At 44.2% G+C, this 14,017-nt stretch overlaps 1 protein-coding gene across 1 annotated transcript in view; it reads left to right on the top strand.

The window, feature by feature from the left end:
• Positions 1 to 113: 113 nt before the first annotated feature.
• CUNH9orf24 (chromosome unknown C9orf24 homolog) overlaps positions 114 to 14,017 on the top strand; it is a 17,535-nt gene continuing 3,631 nt past the window's right edge. Inside the window, 4 exon segments of the mRNA XM_008842452.1 lie at positions 114 to 194; positions 282 to 336; positions 9,792 to 9,939; positions 13,289 to 13,397. Of these exon segments, the coding sequence (XP_008840674.1) occupies positions 114 to 194; positions 282 to 336; positions 9,792 to 9,939; positions 13,289 to 13,397 (393 nt within the window).

Genomic DNA, 14,017 nt, shown 5'->3' on the forward strand with positions numbered 1-14,017 from the left:
AGGGTCACAGCAGCTAGGGGCACCATCCAGGCTGGAGGTGTGGGCTATCTAGGAGAGAGGGTGGTCAGTGATGTCCAGAGGAGAGCCCACTACAGCATCCCTGAGACCCCAGCATGTTCCTCTTCTCTCGGAAGACCAAAACCCTCATCAGCACCTACAGTGACTCCTACAGAGCTCCTACCTCTATCAAGGAGGTCTATAAGGACCCACCTCTGTGGAAGACCAAAACCCCCATCAGCACCTACAGTGACTCCTACAGAGCTCCTACCTCTATCAAGGAGGTCTATAAGGACCCACCTCTGTGGGCCTGGAAGGCCAACAAGTTTGTGACCCCAGTAAGTAAAGGTTCAGAGTATATAATCATGTGTGTCTGGATGACTGGTCTGTGATGGCCACTATGTCAGTATTTGCAGCTTTTAAAAGTTTCATTCATATATTTATATATGTGTGTATTTATCTGTTGAGATGGGGCCTCACTCAATAGCCCAGGCTGTCCTGGGAACTGATTATGTGGCCCAAGATGGCCTCAGACTTATGGCAATCCCTCTGCCTCAAGCCACTCAAGTGCTGAGATTACAGGTATGAACTACCATACCCAGTTATTTTGTGTTTGCTTGGGGTTTATTGAGACAAAGTCTCAATAGCACAGCCTAGCCTTGAACTTACTGTATAGCCTTGGCTGGCCTTGAACCTCCCAAGTACTGGGATTATGGGTGTATGTCATTATGCCTGGCTTTATTTTTGTCATTGGTCTTTTTATGGTGCCAGGGCATCAAGCACACTAAGTGCTCTACCACAGAGCTATAGCCTCAGCCATTTAAAAAAAAATTGGGCTGGAGGGATGGCTCAGCAGTTAAGAGCACTGACTGCTCTTGCAGAGGACCCGGTTTCGATTCCCAGCACCCACATGGCGGCTACGAACCGTCCCTAACTCCAGTTCCAGGGGAATCGGAAGCCCTCTTCTCACCTCCTAGGCATTGCATGACATGGGTGCACTCACATACATGCAGGCAATACACTCATACACATAAAATTTAAAAAAAATTTTTGGCCAGGCATGGTGGCACACACCTTTAATCCCAGCACTTGGGAGGCAGAGACAGGTGGATCTTTGTGAGTTTGAGGCCAGCCTGGTCTACATAGCGAGTTTCAGGACAGCTGGGGCTACAGGGAGACCCTGTCTCAAAAAAAAATTTTAAAAAATTTTTAAGCCGGGCATGGTGGTGCACACCTTTAATCCCAGCACTTGGGAGACAGAGGCAGGTGGATCTCTGTGAGTTCGAGGCCAGCCTGGTCTACATAGTGAGTTCCAGGGAAACCCTGTCTCAAAAAGACCAAAAAAAAAATTTTTTTCTAAATGTCAAATAAAGCTGGGCGTGGTGGTGCACGCCTTTAATCCCAGCTCTTGGGAAGCAGAGGCAGGCAGATCTCTGTGAGTTCGAGCCTGGTCCACATAGTTCCAGGACAGCTGAGGCTACAGGGAGACCCTGTCTCAAAAAGACCGAAAAAAAAAAAAAAGTCAAATAAGCCTTAAAAAAATTTTTTTTTTCCTACAAGAGTAAGTTTTTCATTCTCTACTTTCTAGGTTTTTTTTAAACATTAACAGTCATTATAATTGTCTTCAAATATTTTGTGTGTGTATGTGTGAATGTGTTTATGTATGTTTAAAAAATATAGATTTTTAATATAGGGTCTCAGGGGCTGGCTTAATAATTAAGAGCACTTGCTCTTTTCCCAGAGAACCTGTGTTTGGTTCCCTGCACCCATGTCTGGCAGTTCACAACTTCCTGTAACTCCAGCTCCAAGAGATCTGATGCCCTCTTCTAGTCTCCCCAAGCACCAGCTTATGTGTGGTACTCACACAGACACACACATACACAGAAATGAAAATAAAAATAAAAATAAATCTCACCAAATTGCTCGGGCTGTCCCTAGAACTTTGCTCTGTAGCCCAGGCAATCCTCCTGCCTCATTCTTCTGAGTAGCTGGGATTATAAGCCCTTTAGACCTAAGACTGGAAACGTGGGGAGAAGCACACTTGTGAAGAGCTGAAAAAATAGAAGAGTTGAAAGTTCCAGAGTGATCAGAAAACGTACTGGCCCTGAGGTTGCCTGTGGAATGGCTGCCTATGGAAAAGGCCAGAAATGTCCCATAGAATAGGCATGTCTTTATGCCTGTATATCACAATTCCTGTCTGTCAGTACCTGAAGATGAGTGGCCAGATAGGTCTGTTCAGCTTTCTTCAAAGAAGAGAAAAGGTATCTGGGAGTCTAGTTGTGACTCCAGCTAAAAGCATTCATCTTTGTGTATGGTCCAACAAAACTCCGCTGGGTAGCTTCATGTGTAGGCAGAAAGGGTGAATCAGGGGCCAAGGAGATGGCCCAGTGGATAAAAGTCCAGACTGCACAAACCTGAGGACCTGAATTTGATCCCAGAATCCACAGTAAGACTCCTGAAAGTTGTCTCCTGAAAGTTGTCTTCTGACCTCCACATACACCATGGAACATGCGCACCTACACACACATCATACACACACACTATAAAAACTTTTTGGACTTTTTGAGACTGGGTCTCCCTGTAGTGGGGCTGGCTTGGAACTCATTATGTAGACCAGGCTGATCTTGAACTCACAGAGCTCCACCTACCTCCCAAGTGCTGGGATTAAAGGTGTGTGCCACCATGACTAAATAAGAAATTTTTAAAACTTAAAAAGAAAGTGCCAGATCTGATGACACAAGCCTATAATCTTAACACTAGGGAGGCAGGAGGATCATAAGTTCAAGGCTTGCCTGGGCTACAGGGCAAGTTCAAAGCCAACCTAGGCAACTTGGGCAATTTATTGAGACTCTCAAAAAGTTTTTTTTTTGTTTTTTAAATGGGGGGATGGAGAGCCTGGAGGAATGGCTCAGCTGTTAAGACTACTGTTCTTGCAAAGGACCCCAGTCATTTCCCAGAACCTACATAGTAGCTAACAATTGTCTATAACTCCAGTTCCAAAGGGTCCAACGCCCTCTTCTGGCCTCAGCAAGAATGTGGTATACCTACATACATGTAGGTAAAACATGCATACACATAAAATTAAATAAATCCAATTTTTTCATAAAGAAAAAGGGGATAGGTGCTGAAGATATATCTCAGTAGTAGAGTATTTACCTGGCATTTGCAAGATTTTATATTTAATCCCCAGTAATAAAAAAATAGAAAAAGAAAGACCAGAGTTGGGTGTCTTGGCACATGCCTATAATCTCAGCATTGGGTGGGGAGAGGCAGGAGGATCACAGGTTCAAGACCAGAGTGGACTACATAGGAAGCTCCATTTATAGTGAGAATACATCTCAAAAACATAAAAAGGAAGAGCCAATCCCTGCCTTTGAGGAGCTCACAGAAAACAAGTGAACAAAGTCAGTGCCTAATGTGGACCACACATCAGCAGAGCACATGTTGACAGGGGCTCCAATGAGAGGGCACTCCCAGGACTTGAAGGCCTTTGGCTATATGACCACAAGAAGGAGGCTTCCTATAGAAGAGTTGAGAAAAAGCATTCTAAGGCCCCTCCAGGAACTGAAACTTAGAGCAGAAAGAGAGAGGACATCCTGCAAACCAAGGGCCTCTGGGTTATGTTGGGCATGGACAGAAGGCTCCAGGTTCCTAACCTGGCTGAATTATGAGTTAGGTCACTCACTCTAGCCACAGTGTCAGGGAGCCAAAGGGGCTTCAGTGTGGGACAGAAGAAGAATGCTGAATGTGGGAAATGAGAGACCCTGGAGTAACAAAAAGACTTTATAAATAGAAAATTTTAAAATCCTTTTATTTCACAAGATATTCTGCAGAAAATTATGTGTTAAAGGATGGATAATTCAGGGCCAAACTGGGCTTTGTAGTGAGCCCTACTTCAAAAAAACAATGCCCACAGTTAAGCCTTGTACAGAATTTTTTTTGAACTCTCACAGATAATCTTTTGTAATAAATATATGTAAGGGGCTAGAGAGATAGCTCAGCAGTTAAGAGCACTTGGTGCTCTTGCAAAGGACCCAGGTTTAGCTCTCAGCACCTGAGATGGCAGCTCATAACCATCAGTAATCCCAGTTTTGGGGGGTTTTTTGGTCTTTTTGAGACCAAATAAAATAAATAAAATAGGGATTTGGGGCTGGAAAGATGACTCAGTGGTTAAGAACATGTACTGCTCTTACAGAGGATCTGAATTCAGTTCCCAGCACTCATGTGATGGCCCACAACCACCTGTAACTGCAGCTCCAAGGGAATCCAATGTCTCTGGCCTCTACCACTACCTGCATTCATGTGCACATACTCACACACATACCCCCACCCACATACACATACACATACACATAATTAAAAATAAAATGTTTTTTTAAAGCCAGGATTGCCTGATAACAAATGTCAATAACAACACTACACACAGGTGTTTAAATTAAGCTTAAACTATCTGAAAAGTAGAGGAACCAAATCTGTGAATTCCAAACTGAAACACAAGGTTCAGTATCTCTGGATCCCTGCCTAGCCAAACACACACACACAGACACAGACATAGACACACACACACAGACACACACACACACACACACACACACACACACACAGAGGAAATGTGTAACTTACATGGTAGAAAACATCCTTAAGGTAGGTCTTTAGGTATGCACAATAAGGCCAATCAAACATAAGCTCACTGTAAAAGACACAAGATAACAAATCAAGGCTGGTGACAGAGCTCAGTGGTAAAGCACCTGCCCGCCATACGTGAAGTTCTGGATTACACCCCCAACACTGCTAAATATAAAAAGAAACAAAACACTATATTACAGAATCACCAGAAATAGCAGACTGTAAACTTTACCACTGAGGATTTCAGATATTGAAAGTACCAAAGGGTTTTTTAAAAAAACCCGACACAAGCCTTTAATCCCAGCACTTGGAGGAAGAGGCAGGTGGATCTTTGTGAGTTCGAGGCCAGCCTGGTCTACATAGTGTGTTCCAGGACAGCTGCGGCTACAGGGAGACCCTGACTCAAAAAAGACAAAAAAAAAACCGACACAGGTGGCACACACCTGTAGTCCCAGCACTTGGGAAGGCAGAAGCAGGCAGATCTCTGTGAGCATGTAGCTCAGTTGGTAGAGTACTTAGCATGCACAAGGCCCTGGATTTGATCCCTAACACCATAGAAAACCAGATATGTTGGCACATGACTATAATCCTAGCACTTGGGAGATGAAGGGAAGAGGATCAGGAGTGCAAGGTCATTCTTGGCTACATACCAAGTTAGAGTTCAATCTCAGCTATGTGAGACCCTATCTCCAACTTTTTAAAATTAAAAGTGATTAAAAATAAGCAAGCAACAATAGGTTATTATGAAAAATTAGCAAATAGGGGCCAGTGAGATGGCTCAGCAGGTAAAGGTGCTTGCTGCCAAGCCTGATGACCAGAGTCCCAGGCTGTAATCTCATCATGCCTGTAACCTCAGCTACTTGGGAAGCTGAGGCAGTAGGCACTCAAGTTTGAGACCAGCCTGGGCTACACAGTGAGACTGTTTTCAAAACACAAGCAAAACACAGGCCTTCCAGATTACTCAATGGGTAAAGAGGCTGGCAACCAACCCTGACAACCTAAGTTCAATCCCACATGGTAGAAGGAGAGAACCAACTCCAGTAAGGTGTTTTCTGACCTCTGGAACAACTCCTGTAAGTTTTCCTCCAACCCCAAATGTGCATGTGACCTGAACACACACACGCACACACACACACACACACACACACACACACACACACAAATAAGTATAATTTTTTAAAAATTTAAACACAGGGCTGGAGAGATGGCTCAGTGGTTAAGAACACTGGCTGTTCTTGCAGAAGACCCGGGTTCGAATCTCAGCACCCACATGGCAGCTAACAACTGTCCTAACTCCAGTTCCAGGGGATCCGACAGCCTCTTCTGTCCTCCGTGGGCACTGCATGACACAGGTGCACTTACCTACACGCAGGCAATACATACATACACATAAAATAAAAATAATAAATAAAATATTTTTTAAAAAATTAAACATGGGGCTGAATAGACGGCTCAGTTGGTAAAGTGCTTGCTGTGCAAGCATGAGGACCTGAGTTCAATCCCCAGTACCCACATAAAAAAGCCAGATGCAGTGACTCATGCCTGTAATCCCAGTGCTGGAGAGGCAAAGACAGAAAGATCCTTGAGGCTTGCTGGCCAGCTATTCTAAATCAGTGGGTTCCAGGTTCAGTGACAGACCCTATCTCAAAGAAATAGGTGGCTGGGGATGGAGAGATGGCTCAGCAGTTAAGAACACTGGTGGTTCTTGCAGAAGACCCGGGTTTGAATCCCAGCACACACATGGCAGCTAACAACTGTCCATAACTCCAGTCCTAGGGGAGCCAACAGCCTCTTCTGACCTCTGAGGGCATTGCATAACACAGGTGCACTTACCTACATGCAGGCAATACACACATACACATAAAATTTTTAAAAATAAATTAAATTTTTTAAAAATTAAAAAAAAATAGGGTGGAAGCCGAGTGTGGTGACGCATGCCTTTAATTCCAGCACTTGGGAGGCAGGGGCCGGGGAATCTCTGTGAGTTCAGAGCCAGCCTGGTCTACATAGGGAGTTCCAGGCCAGTGGGGGCTACAGGGAGACCCTGTCTCAAAAAGACAAAAAACAATGTGGAGATGATAGGAGACACCAGATGTTGACCTCTGGCCTCTACACACACACATGCACATATGTGCACGAGCACACACACACATACACACAAAATGAAAAGGAATTGCCTAGTCAGATATGAATGTTATATAATTACAAAATTATGGAAACACATAGTATCATATATAGATGAATAAATTAAATAGAACATATCAAGAATAGACATGCATATATGAAAACAATATTCAGCAAAATGGTTGACAAATAAAGCTGTGGAAAAAGATTCATCAGGCTTGGGGTGGCATTACAAATCTATGGGGCAAGACAGACTGCTCAGTAGGAAAACTGATTATTCATATGGGTAGAAATAAAATCAATTCTTTACTCACACCAAATTCAAAATGCAAGCCCTGACAGATTAAATACAGAAAGTAAAACCATAAGCTTTCAGAAGGAAATGCAGGACATTATTTCCATTATCTTAGTATGGGTAGATTTCTTTAGTCATAAAGAGCATTAACCACAAGAGAGATTAATAAATTCAATGTTTAAATTAAGAACTTCTGTTCATCAAAGACACCATAAAGAAAATTAAAGAAAAAAGTCACAAACTGAGAGATTTGCAACATGTAACTGATTAGTATACAGAATACATAAAGAATTCTAATTCTCTGGGTTAAAATTGAACACACATGCATTTTGACCCCTGCCTGAAACCCTTCTGAAACCACAGTAAATGGATACTTAAGACAGAATCTCACAGGGATGGTGAGAAAGAAGGGGCCATGGCGAGGAAAGTCTGGCAAGCAGAAAATATGATGGAGAAGCAGAAACTGATTTAGCAGATCTGAGGAAGCTGAATCCAAGGCCAGCAGTGGAAAACCAAGGCATAATTCAGCTTAAGAATGCAGAATTTCAAAAAGGCTCAGCAACTGGCAATCCTAGTTCTCTGGAACTGAAGATGGGACAGAATCAAGGCTAAAATAAGGATTATTTGAAAGCCATTTAAGAAGCAGTTAAGCCGCCTAATCTCATCTATGCCTTGCCACAGGGTGACTGCCTGTCTCTGACTCTGAAAAAGTCACAAGGCTTATTTTTTTTTTTTGGCAAGAATCTCGAAAGCAGATGAACGTCCATATACTGAATACTAAAATCCCCAGTAGCCCTCCGCACAGATTCTCCACAGGGTCTAAGAACACTGGCAGCTAAGTCATCACCCTAGGCCAAAGATTAAAGGAGCCTTTCTAAAGAATCTGATCCCTACAAGAGGAAAGATGTGTGGAAACTGACATTAGCGTTTGCAGACAACTCTCAATCAGACTAGTGGTAGATGCCCCACCAGTCCCACAGTGGTGCCCCGGGTTGGCAAAGCCCACCCATAGCCCAAAGCCTTAGATAAGCTCTTTTGGTTTTCTACTGATGAACTTGAGCAAAGACCACAGACATCTGAAAAAAGCCTCAAACAGAAAAATTGATGATGCCTGTGAGTTTTTCTAAATGGTTTGGGGGGAGGGGGTTGTGCCTGTGTGCCTTCACTCCTGGAGGCCTGGGGTTGACATTGTCTCCCTCTGTCATTTTTTAAAAGTATTTTATTTATTATTTTTATGTGTAATTGCCTGCATGTAGGTAAGTGCACCCGTGTCGTGAATCCGGGTAAGAACAGTTGGTGTTCTTACCCGCTGAGCCATCTCTCCAGCCCTCTCTGCCATATTTTTTTGAGACACGGTATTTCACAAACCTGGAGCTCAGGGTTTGGGCTAGTCCCACTGGCCAATGAGCTCTAGGGATCCATCCACCTGTCTCTGCCCCCTGTCCTCCAGTACTGGGGTTACAGGCACGCTTTGCTGTTGCTTGGCTTTCTTACACTGGTGCTAGGGATCCAAACTCAGGTCCTTGAGCTTGCCTAGCAGGCACTTTACTGACTCATTCCTACTCTTTTTTTTTTTTTTTTTTTTTTTTTTTTGGCCTTTTTGACACAGGGTCTCTCTGTAGCCCCAGCTGGCCTGGAACTCCCTATGTAGACCAAGTTGGCCTTGAACTCACGGAGATCCACCTGCCTCTGCTGGGTGCTGGGATTAAAGGCATGTACTACCTTAACTCTTTTTATATTTATATGTATGTGTATCTGACTGTTTAGTGTGTGGTTGAGTATATTTGAGTGTGTATATATGGATACACATCTGTGTACAGGTTTTGGTGTTGTGGTTGTTGTTTTAAGACAAGGTCTCCCAATGGCCCAACTGGCCTGGAAAACACTACATAGACCAGGCTGGCCTTTATCTCACAGTGATTCACCTGCCTCTGCCTCCCGAGTGCTGGGACTAAAGGCATGCACCATCACATCTGTGTGTGTTTATGTGTGTACTACTGTGTGTGTGTATGTGTGTGTGTGTGTGTGTGTGTGTGTGTGTGTGTAAACTTCAGGGAAATGCTAAATCATGGCACCCTTGCTGCACGTGTATGTCACCGTGCCAGATCTGGCAGGACATCATCAGCTAAGCACATCATCCCAGAAGCCCCTGAGCCAAAGACTTTTCTGGGAGCAACCTGGCATCAGCCATAGCCACAAAAAGCCTTTGCCCTTAAGATCATAGGGGCAAAGTGGTTTGGTCCCAGCTGCCTTTTCAGACTGTGGAACCTATACCTTACTTGGGCATTCTGCCCTCAACTGAAGACAAGGGGATCCTAAAGGGATGTCTTCATTTGGGTTTCCACAGATCTAGCCAAACAACAAGTAATGGGCTGAGATGAAGTGAACTTCAATAATCTAGAAGGCCTAGAGTTCAGAACAAGAACAGGAAAAAGATAAGGTTGAATGAGAACCAGAGTAAAGTGAGGGGCAAGGGTAATAATATTGGTGTTGCAGTAAGAGCCACAGAAGAATCAGGGTCTTGTCAGAGACAGGATTACATTTTAAAGCAGGTGCCCCACCAATCCCATCCTTCGACTCGAAGGTGCCAGATTCCCAAAAGCCCTCCCTGTCTGTGAAACCTGCATTAGGCAGCCATGTCCCAGGCAGCTAGTCTTTCCTGAAGTTCTCTCTCTCTCTCTCTCTCTCTCTCTCTCTCTCTCTCTCTCTCCCCTCTCTTTTTCTCTCTCTCTCCCTCCCTCCCCCTCCCATCTGACTCAGACCATGCACTGCCACATGGATCCTGAAGCCCTGCAGAAGATGGTCAAATATGCTGCAGAGGATTATACCTACAAGAGGTCCATATCAGGCCACCCTTACTTGCCTGAGAAATACTGTCTCAATCAAGATGAAGGTAGGAACTTACCTTCATCTTGACCTCAGCAGTGACCCCAACAATGACCCACAACTTGAACCCAATTTGGATCTTGACCTGATCTTCCATTTCTACTCATGACCTAGACCTCCTCCCTAACTAACCCTCTCTAAAACCTCTCAGTCACCCATTTCAACCTTGACCCTGGAAGAAAAGACTCAAACCTAGACCTTTGGGAGTTCCCAGTCTGAAAAATAGAACTGGAAGTGAGATAGGCATATGACTGTAGCCTCAGCTGCTCAGGAAGTTGAAGCAGGAGGATCACTTGAGCCTAACAGTTCAGGGCCAGCCTGGACAACATAGCAGGATACCATTGGGAAGAAAAAAAAATCCCTGAAGGGCCCTGGGTCTCATCCTCAGCAAGATGGAGAGAGTATTAGCCCTCCAGATCCACCTCTCCCCATCTCCTTAGATGGTCCATCAGTGTTCTCCATCTCTCCTATGTCTTCCAGCCTCACTGTACCTCTTTCCCTCAACCTGGGACATTTTCTATAAAAAATTTTTCTCTTTCACAGCCAAGATTCTTAGAAGCATAGTCTATACCTTATATATATTATGAAAAATTACTTTTTTACTTTGGTTAAATGTTTATGATCTGTCTTCATGTCCATTTTGAAAGAACAAAGTATAATCTTATTTACAGTTGTACCCTATCCACCATGAGACTTCATAAGTACCTATATTCATAAGCATTTGTTGAATGGATTGATAACTCCACATTCAATTTAGGAGTCTGCATCTCCTACACTCAAACATTAAAACTGCATTTGTTGGTTCTGATTATCACATTCCTCACTCTATCTTGTGAGACTGGCTCTGCATATCACTCTTCTGACTACCCTCTTCTTGAAACTATTTCCTTCCTCAACTTCTCTGAGCTTCACTTTCCTAAGTCTCTTGCACACCCACTGTGGAAATGTGGAACTCCTCAGGGTACTATCCAGAGCCATCTTCTCTCCTATTCTTCCCTTAAAGCCATGTTATATAACCCATCCACGGCATTAATTATTATAGTCCAAACTTTTCTTTTCCAGCCTTGACCTCTCACCCACATTCTACTTTCTTATATCTGATTATGGCCACCATGACCAGACACTCCAAACTCAGTATGTCAAATCCCCCAATTTGGAGCTGCAAACCCCACCCTCTTCCCCCTTCCCTCACACGCCTGTTCTTCTTGAGCTTCTTGTATGGTTTTATAGGGTCTGGGGTTTTTTGTTTGTTTGTTTGTTTGTTTGTTTTTTGGTCTTTTTGAGACAGGGTCTCTCTGTAGCCCAAGCTAACCTGGAATTCACAGTATAGCCAAGAATAGCCTTGAACTCTTGGTGAACAACCAGCTTCAGCCTGCCAAGCACTGGAATTACAGGCATGTAACCTTCAGGCCCAAGTCCTCTTTCATCCTGTCTCTCATATGAGTTCTTTCAGACTTCTAAGGAGTGGACTATAGAGGGCCTTATAAGACAAGGTTAAGTGGCAGTACAGTATTAAGGGGTCTGAACTAGGGTAGTATGTTGGTCAAATTTTTAGTTTTGGAAAAATACTACAGCTTCTATGCTGATGCTGGATTATAGGACTTCCAAGATGAAGCAAGCAAACCAGCAGACTAGTCATAATAGCCTCCTGTACGTCAAGCATTCTTATTCTTCTTTTCTTTTCCTCGTCTTCCTCTTCCGTCCTCTCCCTTTCTTCTCTTTAGGCAGAGTCTCGTGTAGCCCAGGCTGGCTCTGAGCTTCATATATAGCTAAGGGGTGGCCTTGAACCTTTTTTTTTTTAAGATCTCCCTGTAACCCCAACTGGCCTGGAACTTGCTACATAGACCAGACTGGCCTCAGGCTGGCCTCAATTTCATGGAGATCTGCCCACCTCTACCTCCTAAGTGCTGGGATTAAAGGCATGTGCCACCATGCCCAGTGGCCTCGAACTCTTGATATTCCTGCTTCTGTCTCCCCAGTGCTGAGATTACTAGGCATATACCATTTAGGGTCTTTTGTCTGTTTGCTTTTGGACAGGATCTCCCATAGTCTCAGCCTGCCTGGAACTTACTATGTAGACCAGGCTGACCTCAGTCTCACAGAGATCAGCCTGCCCCTGCCTCTTGTGCTGGGATTAAAGACAAGCTCTACCATGCCCCTCATTATTTTGATATTTTTGAAACAGAGTCTCATTATGTAGTCCAGGCTGACCTTGAACTTGGGGGTAGTCTTCCTGCCTCAGTCTCATGAGTGCTGGGATTACAGGCATGAACCAATATACTCAGCATTTTTCTAAAAATTTTATATAGATTAACTCATTTAAACTTTACAACAACCCTACCCTTTTTCTCACAGCATTATTGAAATTTGGAGTCAGGTACCATACTGCAGAGTACATTTCTAAGCATGATATTATTTTGTCTCCTAGTGAAGGCAACATAAGGATAAAGGAGTGAAATCATGGAGGAAGGGGGAATAAATTCAAGCAATTTTTTTTGGTCTTTTTGAGACAGGGTCTCCCTGTAGCCCCAGCTGGCCTGGAACTCACTAGGTAGACCAGGCTGGCCTTGAACCAGGCCTGCCTCTACCTCCCGAGTGCTGGGATCAAAGGTGTTCACCACCATACCCAGCATATTCAAGCAATTTTAAGGTTGAATAGGCAAACCTTGGGGCCTGGATATAGAAGAGAAAGAGAGAAATTGGTTACAGGCCAATTCAAAGAGTGTACAGCCAGGATGAAAACTGATAGTACAATGGATTCAGACCTTGCTCAAAACCTTGCCTTAGGTAGGACATTGGCTGCTCATCAATGTCGAAAGAAAGAGTGGAAAGCAGGGAATGGTGTCCAGCATTAGGGAGGGTGAGGCAGGGTGTCCAAAATAATTTCTTTTTGAGACAAGGTCTCCCTGTAGCCCCAACTGGCCTGGAACTGGCTATGTAGACTAGGCTGGTCTAGAACTTAGAGATCTGCCTGCCTCTGCATCCCAAGTGCTGGGATTAAAGGCATGCACCACCACGCCTGGCTGTAAATTTTTTGGTCTTTTTGAGACAGGGTCTCCCTGTAGCCCCAGCTGGGGTGGAACTCACTTTGTAGACCAGGCTGGCCTCAAACTCACAAAGATCCCCTGCCTCTGCCTCCTGAGTGCTGGGACTAAAGGTGGGTGCCACCATGCCCAGCCCAGCCATAATTTATTTTTTAATGGGAAGGGGATGTTCAAGGCTAGACTTTCTAACTGGCCTGAGGTCAGTGAAGATCAGCTTTGTGATGGAGATCTGAGAGGAAACATCTAGGGGGTCCCAGGCTCTGGTGAAGTAAGGAGTAATGCTATCTGACATCTCCACCCCTATGATGAAGATGATTAAATGTTGTACAAGCTACCTGGGCAGTGACCAGTACAACACATGGAGGACAGGACCTTACAACAGCTACTGGAACAAGTATTCCACCTGCCTTCCCTGACTACCTAAGGTACTCATTGTGCCTACCACAACTGCCTGGGATCTGAGACACATACACAGACACAGACACAGACACACACACACACACACACACACACACACATGCTCACACACACATGCAAAAATCATCTCCCACACTTTCAATGAGTGTTATCAGTTCCTACAATGATGCTCAATTCCTCTCCTAAAACAGTGCTCAATAACTCTCCTCCATCTGTAAAACTAGGAGTATTTTGTAGCTGAAAATGGAGCCGAGGAGTTAGGCTGTGATAGACCCTTGGTTTCTAGTCTCTGACCAGGCTTGGTGGTGACATGGCTGGTGTGCAATCCTTGATCTGCTATCTTTAAAATATTTTTATTTATTTTTAAATATTTTTATTATTTTTATTTTTTGTGTATGAGTGAATTGACTGCATATAAGTGAACTCGTATTGTGCAATGCCTGCTGAGGTCAAAAGAGGGCATCAGATTCCCTGGAGCTAGATTTACGGATGGTTGCTAGCTGCCATGTGGGTGCTAGGAATCAAACCTGGGTCTTCTGCAAGAGCAGCTAGTGCTCTTAACTGCTGAGCTACCTCTCTAGTCGTGTGTGTGTGTGTGTGTGTGTGTGTGTGTGTGTGTGTGTGTGTG

Source organism: Nannospalax galili, unplaced genomic scaffold, assembly GCF_000622305.1.
Source record: "Nannospalax galili isolate Female #2095 unplaced genomic scaffold, S.galili_v1.0 scaffold341, whole genome shotgun sequence".
Lineage (NCBI taxonomy): Eukaryota > Metazoa > Chordata > Mammalia > Rodentia > Spalacidae > Nannospalax > Nannospalax galili.